This window comes from Cibotium barometz, chromosome 61 (assembly GCF_041138505.1).
Source record: "Cibotium barometz isolate CiBa-2024 chromosome 61, ASM4113850v1, whole genome shotgun sequence".
Taxonomy (NCBI): domain Eukaryota; kingdom Viridiplantae; phylum Streptophyta; class Polypodiopsida; order Cyatheales; family Cibotiaceae; genus Cibotium; species Cibotium barometz.
The window spans coordinates 19,876,651-19,903,526 of record NC_141106.1 but is presented as its reverse complement, the minus strand read 5'-3'; the positions used below and the strand labels follow the sequence as shown (position 1 = coordinate 19,903,526).

The following is a 26,876-nucleotide window of genomic DNA, read 5'->3' as shown; positions in this document are numbered from 1 at the left end:
ATTAAAAAAAAGTAGAGAGAAGAGCTAAAATCTGAATACCCAAAACTTGCAGTACTTTCCTCTCTTGAAGTAGTGAAGACCTCATGCACTTTGTTAAGCAGCTTTGACTTATATTGTTGTCGTCTTGAAGGAGCTTCAGCAACGATATTATCCTTTAGTCGAGCAATCACCTACTCCCAAGATCTTCAAATCTTTGAGCTTGATTTGATCTCAAACCTTTTTAACCTCTAGAAGCTTTGATTTATGCAGCCGAAACAAAGTGTACAGCCTCACGTAGCAAGGCATATGAGCAGCTCCCCATGCTTCAGGATCGCCACAGAATATTGCTCTCAGTGTTAGCAGGAATAGTCTACCACCTTATACAATCATTTGAGCAGTGGCACTGAAGGTCCCCAGTTCTACTAAAGAACTTCTAAACATGAGCAACTCTACTAGCAAAACATCGAAGTGAGAACATTGGAAGCAAAGCTAACTACGCTGTATATTGATTACAGAGCATATTCGGCCTTTGTAGAAAAACTGGCAGCATCTCCTTATCTTCCCGTCAAAAAAAACTCTGTCAACACAACCCATCACATTGATTTATAGTAGCTCAGGGCCTAGATTCTTCTAAGGCGATGAAGTCCTTGCTGTTTCTGATGCGTCCTTGTGCCGGCCGCCTTCACAACTGGTCGCGCCCGTCCTCCTCGTCGAACATCAGCTTCCTAACAAGCCCAAGCAATCTTCATGGCTCGCCAGCAGTTTGCTTTGCATACCCATCACTCAGCGCCCCAGCGCTTCCCTTGGCTTTTTTGTCTACAGCAGCTGCCCCCAGCCTGTCAGTTGTGTCGACTGAATCCTAGTATGCTGCCCAGAGTGGCCTCCCATATCGTATCACAAACAGAATGCCCTCTGCTCTTTGCACTTGTAGACGATCACCGCCTCCCTGATCTTTCCCCCCCCCCAGTATTACCAGCCCCCCCTGGCCCTCAGCGCCTCACACCCGCTGTGATCCTTTTGTGGCTGCCCTCTCTTCTACAGCGGCGGCTGCTTTTTCCACAAACCCCAACACACACAGGGTGGCTCCTCTTTTACTTTTGCAGCAGCTGCAGCGTCCTCCCTTAGAACCCCTCGCCTTCCTGTCGCTACACCAGTGAGCCCCCCCCACACCACACGGCGAACTCCCCCCTTTTTGTTTGCAGACAGCTGCCTCGACTCATCCACCACCTTCTGGACTATATGCGCTGGCAGCCGCTCCAATTCCCACGTAGCATGCCACCTTCATATCATAATTTTCTTTTTGCTTAAAACCTATGGATGGCCACCATGTTCTCTTCTCACACTAATGCCCATACCTCCATACCTTTTCAAGGTGTAACTTTCCAACCCCATTTAATTCTGGACACATACACACTCCAAGATGACCAAGCAGCTAATATCATCACCAGCTGACCTTCGTTCCGGATAGGCCTGCGCTCCCAGAATTTCATCATTGTCCCTGCACATACACTCCATCAAAGTCCCTAGCTTGATTGCCGCATCCATGACGCCCTCAAAAGCAAAATCCTCCACACGCCATACATCCCATATGTACACAGGCACTTAATCCCATGCATCTGGATTTGCATTTAATGGCCTCACATGCATGGTTTCACACCATAGACGTGCCGTGGCACGACAACGTGGTATGCTTACCTTAATTTTTGCATGAATTGCCAGATAGGGGGCCTGAGAACTCTTTTTCTCGGTACTTAGCAAAAACACAATCAAATCTTTGTAAAGGAATCCCACCAATACAGTGGTCGGGTGGTTGGCTAACCCATGGGCCGGATGGCCAACCCATAGGCTCTAGATCGAAGGATTCCTGTAAAACACCTAGATACGATTAGTTACATTAATTAAATTAAAGTGGAAGAAAAGGGTACCTTGTTTGATGCCTTAAAAGAGGCGTTTAAAGTAGGATATTTGAGACAAGGAACTCATTGGGGTCTGATCGATTTCATTACATAATGTAAAACAGAAAAATGGAGAATCCATCCTAGACTATATCAATTGGCTGAGATATCTTCAATGTCACTGTAATAAAGACAAGTTTTCTGATGTAAGACTGATTTGATGATTCCTAGAGGGCCTTAAAGATTTAGCCTTGCAGAACTCCCTGTCCTCTATGGCCCCCCATACTTCCTTTGAGAAATGTTATAGAAGCACCATGGAGTTCAAGGACAAATTCAAGGGGAAAACACCATATTAGTGAATTTGGGAATTTTCCAATTCCCATTTTTGAATACTTAAAAAAAGGGAGACATGGATAACATGTTTGTAAGTTTCTCAAAACCCTATCATATGACCTATCGTTGGAAAGTGCTTGAAAAATGGAATCTAAAGAGCTATAAAACGCTCATTTTGGATTAGTGGTATTCAAGTTATGGTTAATCCAAACTTTTGACCACGTGTCCCAAACTTGTGGGAAATTCCCATATTCCCCAATATGGTGTTGGAATTGTTCCTTAGATGACACGAGGAAACTTCTGAAGCTTCCTTCAAAACTACAAAATTCAGAAGGAAAGGGAAAATAATCCTCTTCAGGACAAGTGGAGAAGCTTTGCATTAATGCAGCAAATGACCTAATAATGGAGAGTAGGTCAATTCCATGACCAAGTTGAGAAACCCCATCTTTACCCCAAGAGAGAACTAGTATGGTGCCCAATTTGTCGAGAAAACCACACTAGTATGGAATGTCCACATTGAAGACCCCGACCCACTCTCTATTGTGCTTAGTGTGCCAAAGGTGGGGTAATCATGAGACATCCAATTTCTATCACTAAAGAGTTGCTCAAGAAAGGGTTCTACGAGATAGGCCTTGCCCCCACTAAACCCAAGAAAACCCCACCGCTGGCCTTGGTAGCACCAACACAACATAATGCACCTCAACTTGGCCATGAGGTGACCCCAAGAGGAATCCTTATGTTTGCTTGAAGCAACCTTACCATCCCCACTTCTTCCACCACAACCACCATTACCTTGAGCGATCCCAGTTCACCAGTTGACCCTCACATAGATCTTTGAAGAGGGTGAAGAGGGAGAAGCTATCAACAACACCATCTTCAAACCTAAGAAGCCAAGTAGCCCCCCCTCGCAAATCCTAAGTCACTACGTGATGGAAGAAGAGAAAATGACCATGTATACTTGCTAAGATGAGGAGAAGAGACTACCATCTGGCTCTCAAGGAAGAGGGAAAATAGACCCCAATCAGCTACCCCGATAGTCAGCCAAATAGCAAAACCTAATTGAGGAGAAGAGACGGGTAAAGGCCACTCTCAAGAATTGGTCATGGAGTGTCAAGCTCGATTGAAGGAGAAACCTCAACTAGCACATGTTGCGGGGGGTAGGAAGTTCTTCTATGCCTAACTTACAATTAACCAAGGAAACCTAGGAGCTTTAAAAAATCCCTAACGACCACGTGCTCCCTAAAAATCTCCCTAAAGAGGTAGACCCAAAGGAACTGCTAGTCTTGCACATCTCAAGAATCTAAGCAACCCCCCAAGAAGAACTAACACAAAAGTTGATATCAACCCTATACCCTACACCCTAAAAAGGCTAACACGAATAAGGATAATCATATTCATGAACTCACACCCATTTTGAGAGATATTGAAGGCCTTTCCTCCTTCCTATTTTCACACAAGTCTAGATTCCCACTGGCACCTTACTTAAGGGCAAACCAAGTCTATAGAAGGATTTGAAGGATAGCATGGAAGGAAGGCTAGGAGTAGGAATGGAAGAATAGGTGGAACTAGGAAGTTCCAACAAAACCAATGAGGATGGATTCATAGAACCACGCAAACTTATAGGCATCCCTAGTCCGAGTGAATAAGTTAGGGTAGTATTTTAAAGGAGACAAACTTAATGCAGCAATGCCCTAATTGGTTGAATGTCAGTGATGCCTAGCTTTTTAGCTTGACTATTTGATATAATTTTCACACCTAATCCTCCATCAAGAATGACCCTTATCACTTTCTGCCCTCTGATCCTGATGGTCACTTCTAGAATAGACGTGTTACAATCCTAGACCTTTCCCACATTCTTGTATTCTACTACCAGATTTTCTAGTTCCTGAAAGGGTACTTGAACCAACTTCTCATTTTGTACTATGGCATGAAGTAAAATTTTCTTGTAAATTGGAAACTAGATTTAGCATTTGGTCTAGTGTGATGTCTAGTTTCATCTTGCTGAGATCTTCTCACCACAAGTCGTATTTCTTCACACGGAGTAGTTACTTTTCTCCTTGTCATTGGTCATACCTTGGCCTCTCTACATTCTTTCGCATTTACTTCCCTTTCCTTTTCCTAACTTTCCCTTGTTTGTCAGTTTTCCTATCTAGATTCCGTCTAGATGTCCCTCCGTTTTCATTCTTAAGATGGTTTTGTTGCTCTGGTATGTAATTGGCTCTACTTGGCACTTTAACATCCTTTATTTGGTTTCTCTACCATTACACACTGGCTTCTTTCCTGCTCCAATTTCTTCCATTTTCTTGACCAAGTTGGTCCTATCCAGATTTTCCTCAAAATTATTTCACAGAGAGTGGGCTTTCGTGCATTGTCCTCACCATCCCTTATGCACTTTGCACCAACTTGGTGATTTGTTCATGGACTCTATGTGCTACCCTACCCACTGTTCTAGCTTCTGTTTTCGTTTGGAATTGATATTCCTACCTGTGAGTGTCTTGACAAGTCCATCACCTCTAAAACAACTGAGAACAATTCACCAACTTGGTGATTTGTTCATGGACTCTATGTGCTACCCTACCCACCACTGTTCTAGCTTCTGGTTCCATTTGGAATCGATATTCCTACCTGTGAGTGTCTTGACAAGTCCATCACCTCTAAAACAACAGGGAACAATTCAGTTTGGGCTTGCTTCTCTGAGAAGTGAATGGTCATTCACTTCAGAAAGGTACGGTTGTACGCTCATAAGGAATGCCCATTCGCAAAATATTTACACGTCTACCTCATCAATGTGAGTAATATACATTAAAGAGAGCATAACGTGCATTAAAAAGGGTATAAAAGTAGTAGATCTATAGTATAAGGAGAATATTTGAAGGCAACTATTAGAAGATACACCGTTTTACACATTTAAGATATTTGCCAATGTGTGTAAGTGTATGTCCGTAACTTCACAAATGTATGTTCGTTCCCTAAAAAAGTGAATTCCCATACTTTCCCAAGTGAATGTCCATACCTATGTTGGAAGATCTTTTTTTCCAACACAATTCATGACCGCACCTTCCCTAAGTGAACGACCATTCCTCCACCAAGGAATGCCTACCATTCCTCTGACTATAGGCCATGCTTTTCTCAGCAAAACACTTATTCCTTCACTAGGGAACGTCTATTCTCTTCAAGATCCATGATTGTACCAACTTCAACGTACGGTCACAACTCTTACTAAGCCGGCCCATACCTTCACGAAATAATGTTCATTCCTCTTTGAGTGAATAACCATTCCTAAGCTTCCAAAGGGTAAAAATATCCATGTCTAGAGTGTGATTCTGCGCTGTCACTTGACACATTCATGCACCTATGCTCAAGGAAATTGGTGCAAAAAAACCCTTTTTTTGACGACGCTAAACCATCCTACACACAATCATTTATGAGATCTGACCCTTTTGTCAACACAGCACCACTGAAAGAAAAGAGTATCCAAGCACGGGACACACTACCCCCTTGACCTAGACACATGAGGATTGGTTGCCCATTACATGTAGGGACCATTGACTCATGGAGCAAGACCTAGGATCCCTACACATTCACAAAAGAGTCTTCCCTCAAGCGTGAGAAACTTTATTGTGGGAAACACACAATCAAAAGAGCCCCATGTTAGGGACACACGCATGGAGTATTAGCTAGATAGAACTTTCACACCGTCACTAGAATCTCCTAGACTGAAAGCGGGGAGGGCCCAAGTAACCCAATCTAGATTGATCCAACAATTTCGGGATCCATGGTGATTATCATAATGATTGATTCTTACAAAGATCATAGGCCATCCCCAAGCCTAGGACAAGAGCCAGTTCACAAAGCCTAGGACAAGAGCAAGCTCACCAAGGTCCAGAGACCTCTTACCAAAGAGAAAGATCCCACCTATAACATTTTAGCTAGCACACGACACAATTGTACACTCCTCCACCTTTTGCAGAGTGTAGCCCGGAGAGTGTAGCCCGGATACCATGTGTATCCTTACAAAGCACAAACAATCCCATCACTATGGCACAATATATATATGGGATACTATCCTCCAGGCGTAGCTCCCCCGCCTATCATATCCCAACTTGCACCATGGGGCAAGACTGACACTAGAAATGTCAAGGATAGCCACATAAATACAAAGGGGATGGCTTTAGGAATTGCACTACCAGCACTTGCATAATTAGTGCAATGGGCTAGAGAGGAATAAAACAGCCCACATCTCCAAACTTATCACTACGTTTGATAGATCAGGAGACCCCCTACCTCATTTGGAGTTTTTTCACAAAATTTGTGAGGCATTTGGCCATGTGGATGATCAAGTTAAGGTAACTAATTCAAAGATCTCTTTAGATGGTAACTTAGGTCTAAGATAATTTAAACAAAGAAGTTTTTCTTCATTGGTCAGTGTTGGGTCAACTTTGATGTTGAATCCTCAAATGATTTCTTGTCATTCCATGAGTCAACAAAAATGAATCGTTCAAATGCATGCCTTACCTCCGTAAAATTTCCAACAGAAAGTAGCCTTGAAGCATTTTCTCTCGATCCCCTGGTCTTGTAAAAGAAAGCCTTTGAATTTTGAATTTAGGCATATGAAGCCCTCCAAAATACCATATTTCATCATACCATCAAATCCCTATCCTAGGCACTATGAACAACTATAATCAAAGGAATATCGTTCCCTCAAGATTTTGGGATGCAAGATCCACATAGCTCATAGTCACCTTAATTCCTTCACCCATTGGATCAATGGCTTGGACAACAACACTCTTTCCTTTGAACAAGAGAATACAATTTGGATGACAACTATGATTGATGATTGAAAGTACATGATATAGACCAGTTCCCAAAGGTCTTACCTCATCATCACAAATACTGTGTGAATTATATGTGTTGGCAATGTTTCCACAATCTAGTAATTATCCACAGCATAAACTAGAATAGTCTGCAAAATTTCACAATCATAAACTCTTCCAAAGAGTTGCTAAGTTTTCTAATGGGTTCCCCATTGTACTAACAATCCTTTATCTTTCTACAAGTTCATTTAGCTGTGTGTGTAGAAGATGAGAACTAGTCTTTCTAGGATGAGAGGAACCTATTTAGGGTTTGGTCTAATAGTTAGATGATTGTCAGCATAGTCAGCACTCAAGTTTGAGTTGTGGGCACTATATGCATCTCAGAGTCAGCAAGTAGCCAATACTGTCAGTTGTGGGTTCATTGGGTTGGGTCTTGATGAGTTTTGAGGTGTCCGAGAGTATAGTGGTATTAGAGGACACACCGAAGTCTTCTAAGTGAGTTGCATCAACTTTCAGCTAGGTTAAATCTGAATCAGTAGGGTGTGAGCTAGGTCAGATCTGAATCATTAGGGTGTGAGCTAGTCAGATCAGAATTAGTAGGGTGTTAAAACAAAGCAACTAACTAGTTCATAGAGGTTCTAAGGGTAAGAGCTTGAGGCTAGTTGATGTTTGGTTAGAGATCTTAGAGGGCTGTTGCGTGACGAGTGGAGATCAATGCAAGGATGCAACAAAAAGATGCAAGCAGGAAAACAAGTGACATTCTTATTTAGGGCTCTTGTAAAGAGTTCCAAGTTGTAGATGAGTGTGGGAGTGGGCTTAAGAATAATCCCACATGGGAAGTTTTGGGAGTTTTAGAGTTTTTGTATAAAAAGTGGTTCATTTGAGAGCTTATGTACACTTTGGGCTAAGTTCATGCAAGAGCTCCTTTGAGAGAGCTACTCTCCCTCTTCTCCATAGAGGTGAAGACTCTTCTCTCACCCCATCTACATCTTTGTATGAGATAAATCTCTTCATTGAATCAATAGCAATGTCATGAGTCTTTCTCATCCTCTTCTCTAATCATTTTAGTCTTATGCATGCTTTTAGTATTTCATTTTTATGTATGTGGGCTGATTTGAAGCTTTCATGGAAGCTTGATGCTTGAGTGTGTGCATGCTTGTAGGAAGATAGGAGTGGAGTGAGCTCTTTCTCTTTGCTTGAGTGCATAGTGATTGTGTTCCTCTTGCTTGTATTTGTGAATGAATGGGTGTGTAGGAATGAGGACAAGTTGAGCTTGTATGTATGCTTAGTCTAGTGTCATGTGATGGTAACCATAAGCATTCTCTCCATTTGTGGATAAGCTTTTGTGCACTAGTACGGGTTGAATCCCTAGCTCCAAAAGGGATGCAAATCCCATTGGATTGAGCTACACGTGGATCATACTACTCTTGCTACAAGTGAGAGAGTTTTCCGTCTCTCCATTGGCGCCGCTCTGCCGGGGGAGAAGACTCAAAACCGGTTGAGAAGCTTGCATTACTACCACTATTTCTTTTTGTTTTTACGAAGGGTCGGGAGATCCATATGACCATGTAGCAGCATTTAGGCAAGCAGTTCAAGCTGAGCAAGTGACTGACAAGCATACGCAAATTGAAGGATTTGGGCTCACTCTTGAGGGAAAGGCCCTTGCTTGGTTTCAGGCACTAGAGGCTTCAGACAAATCTTCTTTACAAGTTCTGGAAGAGAGATTCATTGCTGCTTTTTCCTTGATGGGGATTCAACATGACATAATAGCAAACATCTACTCTTTCAAGCAAGGTGAGACTGAGAGTGTTAGAGACTGTGTAAATAGGATGAAGCAGTACATTAATCGTTGCCCAGAAGATGAGAAGCCCACCCAGAGTCGATTAATTTCTCTCTTCTTAAAAGGACTCAAAAATTCAATACTGCATACACATCTCTATGCAAAGAAGCATACAAATTTCAATGAGTGTTGCCATGATGCTATGGATTTCACAGATAACTTCAAATTCCAAGATGATTCTGGCCCTGAGGTGCAACCTAGGGATCAGTGGGGTGATGACCAAAGTTCAGGGTCTAGTGCGCTAGTAAATCCAGACCAGATAGCTAACCTAGTACTAAGGAGATTGGGACAGACCTATCGCCCACCCATGCAGCCACAACAACAGCAGCGAATGAGGAGTGTACTACCTACAGGTCCTCATCTTTGTGGAGCATGTGGCGGTAACCATAAAACCGAAGAATGTAATACCTTTTCTCCTCTAGTCACAAACCAACCCACAAAGAAGTGGTGCCAGGCCTGTGCTTGGAACTTTACCCACACCACACAGGAATATACTTGCATTGCAAGAATGAGACAGGAGCATGAGCAGCAAAGGGGTGGAGTGACTCCACAAATGCATCAACAGTATACTACTTTTGAACGTAAGCCACCGATGGCACAAGAGCAAGCACGACCTGTTCTTGGAGCTCAACCTCCTGCTCCTGGGACTGCTCCTGTGAGGGTTGTTGACTACGACAATTCAAATGTGTAGAGACTTGGTAAACCCAGGCTATGTGGAGGAGGAATATGCATCATATTCATCCAAGGAAAATCTATTTGAAAGTCCCGCATATCCAAGCCAAGCACTGGCAGGGGAACAAAATTCTTTGATGTTGCTAGGCGGCTACCAACCTAGGACTCCCAGCCCCTCAGGTCAATGGCAGCAAAGGAAGGTAGAAGGCCAGAGAACCCCATTGGTGGGCTCATGATTGTCCACATCGCTCAAGGCAAGCAGCTCGATCCAATACAACAGTACCACAGTTTCCACCAATTGAAAGATATTGTCTAGGGTGTTAGAACACTTCCCAAAGGATTGTTTGCTGAAACCACATGAGGAAGGCACCTCTCAACCCAAGGTCTCACTCAATTTTGTAGGGGCGATTCCATCGCCACCTTCATCAGAGAATGAGGATGTCGTGCCACTTAGAGTCATGACTAGATCACAGACACGAAATGCCAAAATGCAGACTGATGAGACACCTCGAACTAGGGATGCAAAGGCAAATCTACTGGACAAGACCCTACATTCCAATAGAAAAAAGACCACTAGGAGAAAAAAGAACCGCAACAAGCGAACTAAGAGTGCATCCACTAGTTCTCAAGAAGTCTCTAAACAAAACATGAGGGATCAAACTTTTACATCCCAAGAAGTGTATGAGGAGCATCAACCTCAACCTGGGCCTAGTGCTAAACAAGATGAGGCTAGTACGATCAAGGATAGCTCTGGGGGTTCTATTTTTGTGGATAAGGTGAACGAGACTCTAGATGCCATCATTGATGCTCATAGAAGTCGCATTGCAGCTTTATCTGAGCTACCCAAGAAGCTTCAAGAATACCCAAACCCTCGTGAGGAGAAGATCAATCTAGCTGTACATCAGCAACTCGTTAGGGAAGCTCAATCAATACTTGAGGGACCACCTCCACCTATCCCTCAGGGCCCAACCTCTCTTAAGCCAACATTAGAAACCATACCAGAAGTGTCATCAAGTTGGGAAAGGAAAAGTGAGCTCATCTCACAATCTCATAGCGAGAAGTCTGCACCAATTGACACCCCATTGAAAGAAGGTATTCTGCCACCACCTTGCCTTCCCATGCAACGATGAAGTTATTGATGCAACGATGAAGTTATTGATGCTAATGAGGACATGGCAAATGAGATGTGGGCAGCAGTTCATGAGAAAGTTAATGAGAATATGTCCTCTATTATTTCACCTCCATTCTTTGAGGTGGATTTTACCAGGAGCACAAAAAACAACTTTAGACGCCCAAGCATCTAGGAGGAAGTTCAAACAATTGTTTCTCCTAAAAGTAAGCATACAATGAAAACCTTACCTTCATATTTGGGAGAATATGAGAACTGTTCTCAAACCTTGAGGATACCCTCCATGCATAAAAGGTTGACAAAGGAGATGGATATGGGTATCATGCAAGCTATTTTGTCAGCACCAGTGGCTTGTACCTTACCTTTGCTTGATTTGATAAAGCTTCGACCTGAGTTGTGGAATGATATTGCCACATGTTTGTCAGAGCAGGTATTGCTACAAAAGGGTCACCATCATTGTACTATACACCCTAAGACAAGGCATGTTATGCCAGCTCCTATACAAAGTAGGAAAATTTTGTGAGGACGATCAGGGAAATGCTACCCTCCCATTAGAAGTGCGAAAAGTAGCTTCAACTGCAATACTTGATAGTGGTGCAGGAGTGGGCATTGTGACAAGGTCCATTTGGGAAAAGTGGGGCAAACCAGCTATTAGGAGTACCAGGATGCACTTGTAGCAAGCAGTGGTGCAGGAGTGGGCATTGTGATAAGGTCCATTTGGGAAAAGTGGGGCAAACCAGCTATTAGGAGTACCAGGATGCGCTTGTAGCGAGCAGATGGAAGCTTAGAACATCCCCTTGGGCTGCTTGAGAACATATTGGTCACCACATGTGGGACTGAATATGAGCACACCTTTGCAATAGTGGATTTTGGAAAACATCCAAACTATGAAGTGATATTGGGTAGACCATTCATGCGACAATTTCAAATGATTCAAGATTGGGGATACAATTATTTGTACCTCCGACATGATTCTGTCATCACAAGGGTCAACCTAAAGAATCACTCCTATCGTGATGTAACAAGGTCTCCAATAGATGAGTTTGATTCTGCTTCATCCGAGGGCTCAAGAGTTACATTGTCAGATGGGCGAGAAGATCTGTGGATGTGTGGAGCCTCATGTAGGGATTTCAACACTGAGAGACTTAAGGGTAATCGAAGTGTATCAGATGAGGCATACATTCCACAACCCTTCCCTGAGCACTTAAGTGATCCACTGGAATGGAGTCATGTCCTTGCAACATTAGCCAATTCAATTTTGTGACTCACATGGATATGACATTATTCCTATACGAATGGTACAACACGTGACCTTCTAGATGTTCTGTACTATGGGGATGTGTCCACAACAGCACTGCATGTAGAGGAAGTCTCAGTGGAGGGTTTAACACTCGAATCTGCTAATGATGCTGATAAGGAAGATGGATGGGACTCTGATTTTGATAATGATGTGATAATCCCTGAGGAAGAGTTAGGAAAGGCACGCCTACTCTTGAGAGGGAGGGAGGTTCAAGTAGAGATCCCCTGAAGCCGACCTAAACGTAAATGCTGAGGAAGAGTTAGGAAAGGCACGCCTACTCTTGAGAGGAAGGGAGGTTCAAGTAGAGATCCCTCGAAGCCGACCTAAACGTAAATGCTGTAAGAGCCATAAGAGAATCCGTAAACAAGATGAGAGGGAATGACGTGAGAGACTACAAAAAGAAAAGGAGGAGTTTAAGAATGAACACTCTCGACCACCACCTCACTTCTCAGGAAAGAATGGATATCTATACTATGTCCAAGCACAAGATAGTATCAAAGACCAAGTAAAACGATCAGATGGATTCCAACCAGGAGAAAAGCTAAAAACTGTTAGCAAAAGTCACAAAAAAATTAAGAAACAAAAACCAAAACTCAAGTCTAAAACCGATTCAAAAGAGAATGTCAGAAGTGCAAAGATAACGGTTGAACAAAAAAATCTGATGCAAGATTGCAAAGGAGAGCTCACAACTGCATGGTCTTCAATGAGTGACGACTCAAGTGGACAAGAACGGAGCGTCGCAAGGCTTCTATGTTGGCCTTACAATTGGCTACTAATGAACAATATGTCGATCCTTTCAATATTCAAGTGTGTCTTCATCTTCATGAGACTACCTACTTTGTCTCTACCTTAATTGACTCTGGTGCAGATTATAATTGTTCTCTCGTTTGACACATGGATAGCCTTGGGACAACCAGCACTTGTGCACATTCCTATTGACTTACGAAGCTTCTCAGGTGAAGATAACCCTATAGAGGAAAAATGTGTCATTATGATGTCCATTCAAGATCACCAGATGTCAGTGCCCTTTTATGTGGCAAGTAAGTCCAAGGCAGTGGGGTAGAGGCTGTTCTCGGTCGATCATGGTTAAGTGCTACCAATTGTTCTTTACATTGGAAGAATAGACAATACAAATTGCAAATTGATTCTGATTGCGTATTGGGATCTGCTACTTCACGAGCTTTATCATGTCAAAAGGGTGGTGTTTCTACCTTACACAACCCACTTTCAAAATCTGCTCTTGAAGCTCCAACACAAATGATGTGTATAATCGATGAGTCCTCAAGTGAGGGCCATGGCTGGCATGTTCCAACTACTTTAGTCACTGCTCAAAGAAGGCCAGGCAAGAAGGAATTATCAATTTGGCTACCCAAAGATGCGTACAAACTTGTACCATCTAGCCTAGTTGCTAAGCCTCCTAAAAAGCACATCTTTTCAGATTGTTACTCGTTGGGTCCTAAAGCATGTTCTTAAAGCACAAGGCTATTATGAGGGTGCAACAGCACTTTGGCTTCCCAAATGCCATGGTTTACTAGAGGTAAAAGAGTGTATCAATAAGATTCCAAAAGCCACCCTTGGTTTTCCATATCAGTGGGGGGTGCAAAGGAAAGCAACACAACCTCTTCAAGATAGGATAGGTGGTTGTGATAGCACCAAATCTCCTTGTGTTAACCTTCCCAAAACATGTTTTGAATCACCAGTTGCCCCAATTTCTCCTTGTTACACAATTCCACCATCAAAATTGTGTACCTAAGACAAATCCACCAACTTTACATGAGTCTCCTTTGAGCATAGATTCTAGCACTTCAATGCCTAAATCCTCTTATCTTGCTCAAATTCCTCGACAATTGCTAACCTTCCCACCTCTTAAGAAGGACATACCCAAAACCAAAGATAAGGCATTAAGCTCTTTGGTAGATCAGTGTTTGAATAGTCTCACATTTACTAATGTGGTTCCTTATGCCTTTAGAGGATTGTGTTCTTTTTGAGATGATCTTATCTACAATGTTTTTGATTGGGATTGTAATGATGGATATGAGTGTTTCTAAATTTCATTGTTCTATGCCCAGATACCTCCTGATGGATACTTGGCGAGATACATGTCCACCATACATTGACCCTGATAGTACTCAACTTGAACATCACGGGGGTTATAGTGCTCCTCCTTTTCAAACTCATTCTAGGTACTTTTATGCTCCCTTAGGTGAAAATTGCTGTGGGCATCACTTTGTCACTTTATTCTATCAACAGCATCACCCATTTCCACATTGTCAAGAGTGTGCACGACTCGTATTAGGAGAAACTTCACACATTTGTTGGATATGCTGCTCTTATTTTCAACGATATGGCACGGGCTTAATGAAACAAATTGTGGGAATTACACCCCAATGCCATAACCTTCTTGATGTGAGAGTACCAGAGAGAGGACCAAATCAACGTAGATTACTTGAGGAGGTTCAAGCATAACAATGAGGGATATATGCATAAATGACTTGCAACCACCTATCTTGCAAGCCCTCCTTCCCCAAGCCTCAACATGTCAATTTTGGATCACTATGAGTACCTACATTGAGCAGTTCCAAAATCAAAATTGTCTGCTTAACCTTCCCATAGAACCAATGCCATATTTTAGCGAGGAAGCACTCCTTCCTCTACCACCTTCTCCAGAGGCCGGTTTTTGTACAGGGTTGTCCTTGCATCCTGAAGTGATTGATACCATCTTTCTAGCAGAAGTGGACACGGATCCACCACCAGTACAAGGGTAAGATTATCAACTCCACAATAAGATCAACAAGCCAGGGCACTTTTCTCCCACTGGGTTTTTCCCCTCGGCTATATTCGTCGGTGATTGGCACCGATAACAAATTTTATTCCTTTCTCTTCTTTTCTTGTTTGTTAATAAACATTTTGCAGAGATCTCAGCTAAACAAGAGCATACAAACACGCCCCAATAGTCCACCTACCGTGCACACAAATTACGAAGGGGGGAGACATGCAATGCCTACAAAGAGCAAAGAGAAGCAATCTGCACAACATCAACGAGCACTACAACAGGTGTATTTAAATCATAATCTTTTGTTCTTTATGTGCTTTTAACTTTTGGATATATTGTTTGCATGTTCACACACAGTTCACTGGTTTAAGTTTTAAATTAGTTGTTAAAATGTGGTGAGTGATTTCTAGATTCTTAGAGGACTTAGTAGAAGGTATTTCTATTTGAAGACAGTGTAGGATATATACCAACGGAGTATGCCAAGTTCTTATGCTCTCAAAGTATATTAGTTATCCCTAGTGGTAGCTACCTCTTAGGTATGGGCTAGGTGCTAGGATTAATAAAAAATTTACAAAAATCATGCCCTAAAAAATATATACAAGTGAATCGAGACATGACGTGTCTACAGCCATGTGGAATGCTTGGTAGGACCTGGGGTTGTCTTAGCACCTTGGGACCGATGCCTTGGTTTCCATGGGGTAAACACTGACATCTAAAAGATTCAGAAAAAGACCTTCAAGGACTCTATCGCCTTGATAGATGTTGGTAGGACTCTGGGGTACATTATGGGCCCTCGTCGAGACCGATGCCCTCATCTTCATGGGATACTCCTTATGTCAAAAAGAAAGAAAAAGGTCTGTCGCCCTTTAGATACTTTGCGGCCTTTAGATTCTCTTGGGAGGTCTGTCGCCCTTTAGATACTTTGCGGCCTTTAAATTCTCTTGGGAGGTCTCTTGGCCATTGCTTGGGTCTCATTGGGATGGAACCTTCCTCTTTATTGATCTTTTACACACACACCAAAAAAAGAAGAAGAACAAGAAGAAGAAGAAGAAGAAGAAGAGGTCCAATCACCATTGCTCATATTTAGGAGTAGGTTTGCCACTTAGAAATAACTTAAATACTTGTAGGACATTGAGATTGCGGTCATAACCTGTGGTGTGCAAGCACACTTGCCTTTGCATAGCACTATCTACCACTTAGTCTCACTTTGACTAGTTTTTACTCACCTCTTTTAGCACTCTTTAAAACTCTAATCAGCCTTTCACTTGTATGCTCATGTGTGAGATTGTCATTTGCTAGTTTTTTTCAATAAAAGGCTTTACTTGTATCCATTGTTTTTGCAGGTTTTGCTTCTACCGCGCTCGAGGACGTGCACAAAATAGGAAGGGGGGAGTGTTGCATGATGACGAGTGAAGATCAATGCAAGGATGCAACAAAAAGATGCAAGCAGGAAAACAAGTGACATTCTTATTTAGGGCTCTTGTAAAAGAGTAGATGAGTGTGGGAGTGGGCTTAAGAATAATCCCACATGGGAAGTTTTGGGAGTTTTAGAGTTTTTGTATAAAAAGTGGCTCATTTGAGAGCTTATGTACACTTTGGGCTAAGTTCATGCAAGAGCTCCTTTGAGAGAGCTACTCTCCCTCTTCTCCATAGAGGTGAAAACTCTTCTCTCACCCCATCTACATCTTTGTATGAGATAAATCTCTTCATTGAATCAATAGCAATGTCATGAGTCTTTCTCATCCTCTTTCTCTAATCATTTTACTCTTATGCATGCTTTTAGTATTTCATTTTTATGTATGTGGGCTGATTTGAAACTTTCATGGAAGCTTGATGCTTGAGTGTGTGCATGCTTGTAGGAAGATAGGAGTGGAGTGAGGTCTTTCTCTTTGCTTAAGTGCATAGTGATTGTGTTCCTCTTGCTTGTATTTGTGAATGAATGGGTGTGTAGGAATGAGGAAAAGTTGAGCTTGTGTGTGTGCTTAGTCTAGTGTCATGTGATGGTGGTAACCATAAGCATTCTCTCCATTTGTGGATAAGATTTTGTGCACCGGTACTACGGGTTGAATCCCTAGCTCCGAAAGGGATGCAAATCCCATTGGATTAAGCTACACATGGATCATACTACTCTTGCTACAAGTGGGAGAGTTTTCCATCTCTCCAAGGGTGTTTATTTGATAGGGGATAAGAGGAGGATTCTTGAGTCAAATTTCAGGTTGTGGGTTAGTTGGAGCTATCTAGGTCAGTTTGATGGTCAATTATGCTGTGAGAAGTAAAAATCAGAGTGGTAGGAGACCTGGTATGACTTGAGAGGATATGTAGAGGAATTAGTTGAGTCAATTTGTGGTGGATAAGGTGTCCAACTGAGTCAGAAGGTCAGCAACAAGGAGTCAACAAAGGAGTGATGTTGGGTTTAGTGAAACTCTGAAGCAAGGTTTTGATGTTAGCTAATACTCGAGAAGAGTTTGGGAGTCAGGCAAACATATATCTGACTAGAATCAATAACAACCTTTCAAATCAGGTTACAATCAGAATCTGATCAGTCGTGTGTCAGATCTGGAAACTGTTTTGGTCAGCTAGATGTTAGAGGAGGTTAGATGGGCCATATAGGTAGAAGATTAGAGGTGTTGGAGGTTATTGCTGACTTGGGAGGATAACTTGAAGAGTCAACTAGATCATATTGGATGTTTAAAGGGTGTTTAGGTATCTGAAGGAGCACTGAGGGGATAGAAACCAGGTTGATTAGTGCCCTTAGAGATGGGATTTCACTATCCCCCAGTTTTGATTCCTTTACATTTTCTTCTTGTGTGTATGTTGGTGGTGTTATAGAGGGCATCATCCAACGACAGATGCTTTAGTGCCCCCACTAAGGATCAAGAAGTTCTTGCTAAGGATTGCGATTAATAGGTTGGAGTCCACTTGCTCATCAACTTAAGGCCAATGGTGGCTGGTTAGGACAAATTGAAGGAAGTTAGGACAGATTGAAAGAAGCTCTGAGAGAAAGGTATGGGAAGATACAAAGGCATGTAGGTCTATGGAGGGAGCTTAGCAAGTTGAACCACAAAGAGGATTAGGATATACCAACCTTTGTGGGAAGGTTTGAAGCTATCTAGAGAAGGATTCTGCGAGCCTTAGGAGAAAACCGTGTACCTCTACACTTTCTCAAGAAGGATAAGTTTGTTGAAGTGTTGCATGAGAGAATCAAGGAGAAGGTGGAGCTAAAAGATCCAAGCACCTTTTGTTGAAGTTGTGAGGGTAGCCGACTGAGCAATGGAGAAAGAAGTTGAGGAAGCAAACATGTTTGAGGTGAAAACCAACTGAGCAATGGAGAGAAAGAAACTGAGGAAGCAAGAATTGGCTACAATAGAAGAGGGAAGCAAACATGTCTGAGGTGACATCCTTGTCCATGGATATGCATGTACAAAGGGAAAGTTGTGTGGAAACTCTTAGGTTTGTGGAATCATATAGACGATAGGAGGGTTTGCATCAAGAGGTTCAGAAGCTGGTTGATAAAGTAGCGAGTCTAAATCTTGCTATGTTGGAGATGCTTGGAGTGGATTGGAATCAAATGCAAATCCAAGGTCAATCGAGTAATGTATATGCTAGCAGGAGTACATGAAAAGAAGGATCAGGTTGGTGTTTTGATTAGAGAAAGGAAGATACGCCTTGATGATTTTGTGATAGGGTCTTCAGATGGATCAGGTGATGAAATAGATTTGGATAAAATTTTGTTTTAGAAGAGGGAGTGTGCATGGGGACAAGACAAAGGACTTTATAATGGCATGGGTGTTGGGAAGAAGGAGGTTAACATAAGCTTCAGGGCCAATCAAGAAACAAGAAAGATGTTTCCCACTTGATGGTGATAGAGGGCCCCTTTTTGTAGGTGGAGGCATATTGCCTTAGCAAAGATATAAGTGGTGTGAAAGTGGTTCGATGAAGATGTTGTAATTAGACCAAGTCTTAGCTATTGCCCGGTCCAAGGTGGTGACAAAGACTCCAAAAGATATTACAATTTTCTATTTGAGCCAAGGTTTTCCAAGGTCATATTGAATAGGTGTGGGGTGAAAAAATTACAAAGTGTGGAGTGTGATTACGGGTAAAAGAAGAAGTGACAAAGAGATTTGAGCAAGTTGTCTAGAAGTTTTTCAAGCTAGTATTTTGGTTCTAACTTTTTCTGTGTAGCTTGGATTGAGAAACTTCAAAAATAAATATTGAAGTTCCCAACCCATCCTACAGAAACATTTTCCATTAACTACTTTGTAGGACATTAATTTTTATTGTTGAAATCCAAGTGGAAGATGCTCAAAAATTCAAATCAAAATTTCCTACCACCCCAAAACAAAAGTCTTCCAAGAGGGCGCCTTCATTTTTTGCATTCTTTATTTGGAAGGTGCTTCCTTAGTCACTCACCACACAAAAGAATAAGGCATGTGAATACACATGGTGTATGGACTTAGCAATTTAAAGTAGTCCCCAAGAGCATGTCAGCATGCCCTTGTATCCATCTTGAGTAAGATATGCATGAACCTCCCAAAAATATTATGACATTGGAAACTTTTGATTTATTCACTCACTACATAATAATGCATATCAACAACTCAGGTATGTCTCTCGCCCACTCTTCACTTCATTATGAGTCCTATTGGTGTGCTCTTGGTTTATCAAGAGTTATTCATGATTGCAAATATTTTCCCTTAATAGGTTGAAATGTATTACTTTAGATTAATCCACCCAACAATAGAAATACAAATACTTAATGTACATACAAATACATAGGGGTAGGGGGAACATAGTCATGTGTATGATATATAACAAGAAAAAAATGAAAAAATATGTGATTTGTACATAAGTTATAAGGTCTAAAAAATTACCCATAGTAATGATGTAAGATTCCTCCCCCAAACCCCTTTTTGATGTCTAGTATCTTCTTTTATAATCAATCCCTCTTCAGAAATATAAAAGACTTGTTTCTAACTGTTTTAACCTAGAGAGAGAAAATATTCTAGAGAGAGAATATTCAGATTTTTAATATTTTTAGATAGAAAATTATCTCATCTTATTAAAATAAGTTCCCCTGAAACAGAAATTCAAAAAAGAACTTTCCAATGTGCAATTGGAATTAATTGGAAATGTGTATAAAGGACCTTAGTCTAAGGGTCTAGATTTTCAGAAATTTTTGGATTATGGTCCAATTAAGGTTCCCATGGGCCAATAGCATCAATCCATGTGTAGGGAGGAGATAAATCGAATTTGAAAAAGAAGATACCCAAAAATGAGTAAATGCTCACATAAGATGAAGAGTTGAAAATGTACAAGGTTTATTAGTAAAAAATTATGAGCAATATTAAAAGTATGACATATGTAAGGAAGAGGAGTTCTTTAAAGGAGGTGCATATTTCACATAAGATGAAGAGTTGAAAATGTACAAGGTTTATTAGTAAAAAAATTATGAGCAATATTAAAAGTATGACATATGTAAGGAAGAGGAGTTCTTTAAAGGAGGTGCATATTTCACATAAGATGAAGAGTTGAAAATGTACAAGGTTTATTAGTAAAAAATTATGAGCAATATTAAAAGTATGACATATGTAAGGAAGGGGAGTTCTTTAAAGGAGGTGCATATTTCACATAAGATGAAGAGTTGAAAATGTATAAGGTTTATTAGTAAAAAACTATGAGCAATATTAAAAATATGACATATGTAAGGAAGGGGAGTTCTTTAAAGGAGGTGCATATTTCACATGCTTGAATGAGTTTTAAACTCATAAAAATTGAGATATTTCATCTCTCCTCTCTCCTCATTTAAGTCTAGTTCCAAAAAGTTAGCTTAACTGACCTAAAAATGGTCAAATATTGACCAAACTGATTTAGAAAATTCTAGAATCAGTTTGTTTGGTTAGGAGCTCAATTTTTCCTATAAATAGAAGCCTCCCCCTTGTTGAAAAATAGATAGTGTTTATGCATCGTTACTCTACTCCACCTAAGCCAAGAACTGTGAATTCATTTAATAATTCACTAGTTTTTGGAGCTTCCCTCTTTCTTCAATCCCCATTAGTGGCTCCATCAACATACTTAACCAATTGATTGGTTGGGGGCCTCTACCGTGAACAAAGAATCAAGCAAGTTGTAAGGTAATTAGTGAATATTGATCTTTCTATAATTTCTCAATGTTTCTCTCTTCTCAACCCCTCTCAAGCTTGAGAAGTTTAATTGGTATGGTTTTTTTTAAATGCTATTGAAGTTTGAATAGTAGTGAAGAGTTACATAATTTAATAAATGCTATTGAAGTTAATTTTCATTTATGTTTAAATTCTAATGATTCTTATGTAAATTCTCTCTCTCACTCAAGAAATGGTCATACTCATGACCCGTTCTCAATCCAAATCAAGCTTTTCATAAAGCTTTTCCTTAACCCAAGATTAAGCTATGCTTGAGGCCAAATTAATGGCTTTTTTCTATGCTTTTAGTTTATGAATATTGATGATTCAATCCATTATGGATTAATAATCCAATTAGAGATCATTTTAATTATTTCCTTAATGATAAGCATTATCCCTTAGAAAAATTGAGATTTATCAGTCATAGCAGCGGAGCTATGGTAAATTTTTTATAAAAATTATGCATAAAATAATCTCATTCAAAGCATAAAAAGAGGACTTCCTACCATATTCTAGGAATTATCATCCTAGATTAATTGAAAGAATTTCATTACAATCATGGAGAAATTGAATTTTAATATTAGGCATAATGGATAAATTTTTATATCAAAAGTGTTATTTTTACCATTTTTATTTCATGCATAGAAGTATGCATAATGGATAAATTTTTATATCAAAAGTGTTATTTTTACCATTTTTATTTCATGCATAGAAGTATGCATAATGGAAAAATTTTTATATCAAAAGTGTTACTTTTATCATATTGGATTTCATGCATAGAGGAATGCATAAAAGTTGATTATTTTATTATAAAAGTGTGACTTTTATCATAATTGAATTTCATGCATATAGGTATGCATAAAAGATATTCTTTTTATACTAAAAGTGTGATTTTGCTCATAAATGGATTTTATGCTTAACTTAGATGCATAAGAGAAATTTTTTTATTCTAAAAGTGTAATTCCTACCAAATTGAATTTATGCATAAGAAGATGCATAAAAGATTGATTTTTTAATTCAAAAGTGTCATTCTCATCTAAATTGAATTTATGTATAGAAAAATGCATAAAAGATTAAAATTTAATTCAAAAGTGTCATTTTCATTAAAAATGAATTTATGCATAGGAAGTTGCATAAAAGATTGATTTTTACTTTGAAAGTATTAATCTCCTTAAATAGAATTTATTCATAAATAAATGTGTAAAGAAATCTTATATCAAATGTAAGAATTCTCTTGTATTCTATAAATAGATAAGAGATGTGATAGGATGTGATAAGAGGTGTGATAAGATGCTTATGAAATAAGTTAGGAGGTGATAAGAGATGTGATAAGAGGTGTGATAAGAGGTGATAAGATGCTTATGAAATAAGTTAGGAGGTGATAAGATGAATTAAGATGTGTATGGGGGGATGAGGTAAGAAGTGTATGTGATAGGATAAGATGTATATGGGTTGTGATAGGGCGAGAATGGATGTGATGTAAAAGATTAGATGTGAAGGTATATGGGGTTATATAAATGGGAATGTGGAAATGGATGTATGTATGTGGATGTGTGGATGTGGAGATGGGAGTGTGGATGTATGAACGTGAAAATGAATATATGCATGAAGATATATATGCATAGATGTGAATGTGGATGTAGATGTGGATGTATAGATGTGAATGGATGTGGATGTATAGATGTGAATGGGAATGTGGATGTGGATGTATGTGAATGTGGATGTAGATGTGGATGTAGATGTGGATGTATAGATGTGAATGTGGAATGTGGATGTGGATGTATGTGAATGTGAATGTAGATGTGGATGTATAGATGTGAATGTGGAATGTGGATGTATAGATGTGGATGTATGGGAATGTGGATGTGGATGTATGTGAATGTGAATGTGGATGTGGATGTATGTATGTATGTGGATGTAGATGTGGATGTGTATGTATGAATGTGGATATGGGATGTGGATGTATAAATGAGGATGTGAAAATGGAGGTAAGCATGTAGATGTGGATGTATGAACGTGAAAATGGATATATGCATGAAGATATATATGCATAGATGTGAATGTGGATGTAGATGTGGATGTATAGATGTAAATGGGAATGTGGATGTGGATATATGTGAATGTGGATGTAGATGTGGATGTATAGATGTGAATGTGGAATGTGGATGTGGATGTATGTATGTATATGGATGTATAGATGTGAATGTGGAATGTGGATGTGGATGTATGTATGTATGTGGATGTAGATGTGGATGTATAGATGTGAATGGGAATGTGGATGTGGATGTATGTATGTATATGTGGATGTATGAACGAGGACGTGATAGTGGCATGTGGATGTGGATGTATGGATATGGATATGGATGTGTATGTATGAATGTGGATATGGGATGTGGATGTATAAATGAGGATGTGAAAATGGAGGTAAGCATGTAGATGTGGATGTATGGATGTGAATGTGGATGTGGATGTGGATGTATGGATGTAGATATGGATGTGAATATATGATATGTGATGTGAAGGAATCTAAAGTGAAGAGATGGAAAATGATGTGATTGGATGAGTACACATATAAATGGAATGCGGAATAAGTAATGTGGATTAATGAGGGATAATGTGGATTAATGAGGGATAATGTGGAAAAATGAGAGTTAATATAGAAATTGTATTTGTAAACTGTTTGTAAATGCTGTTTGTAAATGGCTGTTTTATGTCAAGAATGCTGGGGAAGCATTTTGACCGTCTTGTGATTAAGGTCGTGGAGACCTAACTGATAAAGTTGCAACTGCTGACGGAGAGTCAATGGAGGACGTCTCGCGTAGCAAGGTCGGCCGAGGTCTTGACCAGCCTCGGTTCGATTAAAATGGTGAGCTTCCGGTACGGTGGATGAGGGACCAAGGAAGCGGCCTATGAGTGAAGCGCTAGGTCACCTGCGAAGGATCCTAGAGGGTGCCGACCATACGGTGCTCGGGCTCTGGGTCGCCTAGGATACCCACGCGTGCGTCGAGGAAGATATTGGAACAAGGAGTAAGAGTTGTTTTGTGAAACCGGGCATGGATCTGGTTGACTGACCTTGCTGGTCCTCAACGGATGAATCCATGGCTCTTTTATATGGATCTGTTGGTTGATCTTGCTGATCTTCAACGAGAGTCCATCTTGATAAATGATTATATTGCCGAGTATTATGGGCTAGGAACTATGGAAACGGCCTCTGAGTGGACAGGTGGTGAGCGTTCTAGTTGCCAATGATGCCATAGATACTCTGATGATGAAGGAATGATGGGAAAATTGAGAATCAACCGGATAAATTGGAAGACTGTGATCAGTGGTACTATGGTTTCATTAAAGGATTGTTTTAAAGTTAGCTGATGCTAAGAATAAGGCAATTTCATATTGGGTGTGTAAGTGGTGTGCCTAATTTTATGTTTGCATGAACTTCCGGCTGGGGGGCCTTGGAACTCTTTTCCTTGGTACCCGGGACAAAACCTAACCAAATTCCAAATTGGATCCCATCACTACAGTGGTTGGGCGGTTGGCTAACCCATGGGATCGGCGGATGGGGTTAGGCTGGACTAATGGATCCGTAAATCGAGACTCAACTTTTGTTAATACGATAGATAAAGTAAATCCCGGACAGTAATTGTTCTATCGATAGGAATCAACGGCTGTGCCTCTTGAATGGGGAAAAAAGCGTTGATCCCAATGATCCAAGTGCAAGTTTCTTCCTTGATCTGATCTAGTATCTTGAAGATACAATTGGATCAGCTTGATCAGAAATGATCTTGTCTTCGTTAGAGAAAAAAATTATCCTGGTGGAATCGCCCGTGCTTTCCGGTAAGGGAAGTTTTTTCCGGGTTCGGTTTTGGAAAAACCGACGGATTAGTCTCTTGTCCGGATATCCGTGGACGAGGCCCCGAATGTGGGATCCCTGTCCCGCGCGAGAAGTGCTACTTCCGCTGCTAGTACCCGAATCCGTTGCTCGGTGGGAACAGGGGGACCTCACAAATGACAAGGTGTGAAATAATTGTTTAAAAAAGATTTGTGTTGTTGGGTTACCGCTACCCGATAACCTACTGAGTGTTCTCTGGTTATGCACACAACATACACCAGCGTGACACAAAAAACGTATACAAAAAGATGTAAAAGCCATATTGAAAAGATAAATATACAGAATGGTATAGTTTGATCAACACAACTAGCTAACAGCCAACCAATGTACAAATTTCCATTACAACTTTATACTACTTAATGTGAAGTTATAAGAAAAACAAGATGGCATCATGCTCTGATGAGAGAATGATTGAGTTACATCCATGATGGCCTATTACACTACAAGACAATGCTGCCATACACGCGTTTCATACACGCGATAAATTACGAACGCGTGTATGGTCGCGCTTGTATTTGAATAAAATCGGGCGCGTGTATTTTTGCATTTAAGTTCGCGTGTATATTTGCATTTATCAACGCGTGTATAAATGCGTTTATATACACGCAGTAATACACGCATAAATACACGATAATATTTACGGGATGATACTCGCTATTATACACGGATAAATACACGCTACTATACACGGATTAATACACGCATGGCAGAGAAAAACTGAAAAAAAATTCCTTAACAAAATTAAAAACTATTTTCCTTAAACCATCTCATAGTACATTACAGTATACATCATTACACAATCCCACTACATGCATTTACAACAATGAAATATATTCAAAAATAAATCATGCATATGAGATGATAGAAATGTCATCAATTTAGAACATACAGTGACGGATTGGTCAGGGTTCGATCTCATCTTCAATAAGATCCATCCTTGTCAAACGATCAACATCAATATCCATTTGATCAATTGGTAAGGCTACGATTAAATTTATTCCACTATCGATATTCTGTACTCCATTGATAATGGTATCGATGTCCTGATCATCCTCATCAACATCACCATCATCTTCAATGGTAGGGTCATTCTCATGATCATGAGAAATGGCATGCTCATCCTCATTATCACGATTATCTCTTATTTCTTGATCATCGATCACAACATCTTCAATGGCATATTGTTCGACGTCATCTTCATTGCGGCTTGTTACATCCTCCATATGCTCCATATCAGTGAATGTATTATACATCACTTTGGAACGTGGTGCAATAGGGATGACGTACCACCATTTGATGTCATGCACCATTGGTAGATATATAACCTACTCAAATACACACAGTACAGTAATTAATTAGCATATCAAAAGTCAAGGGGTACGCGAGCTTAGATATATATGTACATGAAACACATTAGTAAAAAAATGCATACCTGCTCACATTGTTGTGGCAATACGAGCCTATCTTTCTTTGTTTGCCAGAACTTTGTAGAGTCAATAGTTACATATCCACTTGCATGGCGTTTTATCGTTGCATCAGGCCCTTTTTCCACCACGTTCATTTGCCATTTGACATCCAAAACATACACAAAGAAGCGACGAAAGTCAAGCCTAAATATGTCTTGGATTATGCCACAATAATCATCCATTTTTCCATTAGCTCCCTCAAAGCTACTAATGACACCGCAATCTTGTGTATTTCTCTTTTCATCAATTCTTTGTGTTCGAAAATGCTTGCCTTCACACCATATAGCATTGAACATAGTGCACTGGACCAAAATAGAAGCAATATTTGTGTAAGCAATGTGAATAAATATTAAAAGCAAATCACTTACAACTAATGCAAAACATTAGTTCTATGTACCTTTGACATGCATCCTCGTGCATACTCCCATTCTTCCGCGGTGATATGCAGCCCCTCGTCGCTCTCTGCTCTCTCCATTTCCTCATGCAACCAATCAACATGGATATCATTCGGAAGTGTTGCTAGATGCTTAGGGTACGCCTTCCGAGAGCCATGTTGCCTCCGAAAGAGAGCTCTTTCTGCTTGCCTTTTTGTCTTTGCATCCTCATATCTTGTAACCCATCTGCTCAT

The 26,876-nt window shown here is 40.3% G+C and overlaps 1 protein-coding gene across 1 annotated transcript; it reads right to left on the bottom strand.

The window, feature by feature from the left end:
• Positions 1-724: 724 nt before the first annotated feature.
• On the bottom strand, positions 725-26,876 carry LOC147604641 (uncharacterized). The gene is made up of 5 exons (XM_086794994.1): positions 26,646-26,876; positions 26,215-26,550; positions 25,915-26,107; positions 1,075-1,223; positions 725-838 (listed from the first exon to the last, which is right to left on the bottom strand). The coding sequence occupies exons 1-5, from the start codon at positions 26,874-26,876 to the stop codon at positions 725-727; spliced, it is 1,023 nt and encodes a 340-aa protein (XP_086651120.1).

Excerpts from the sequence above, each read along its gene's own strand:
- LOC147604641 (XM_086794994.1), bottom strand. The coding sequence starts at position 26,876 with ATGAGCAGATGGGTTACAAGATATGAGGATGCAAAGACAAAAAGGCAA. Across the intron at positions 26,108-26,214 it reads TGCCACAACAATGTGAGCAG|GTTATATATCTACCAATGGT; the intron begins GTATGCATTTTT and ends GTATTTGAGTAG. Across the intron at positions 1,224-25,914 it reads TCAAGAAATAAGAGATAATC|CGCATATAGTCCAGAAGGTG; the intron begins GTGATAATGAGG and ends AGCGGCTGCCAG.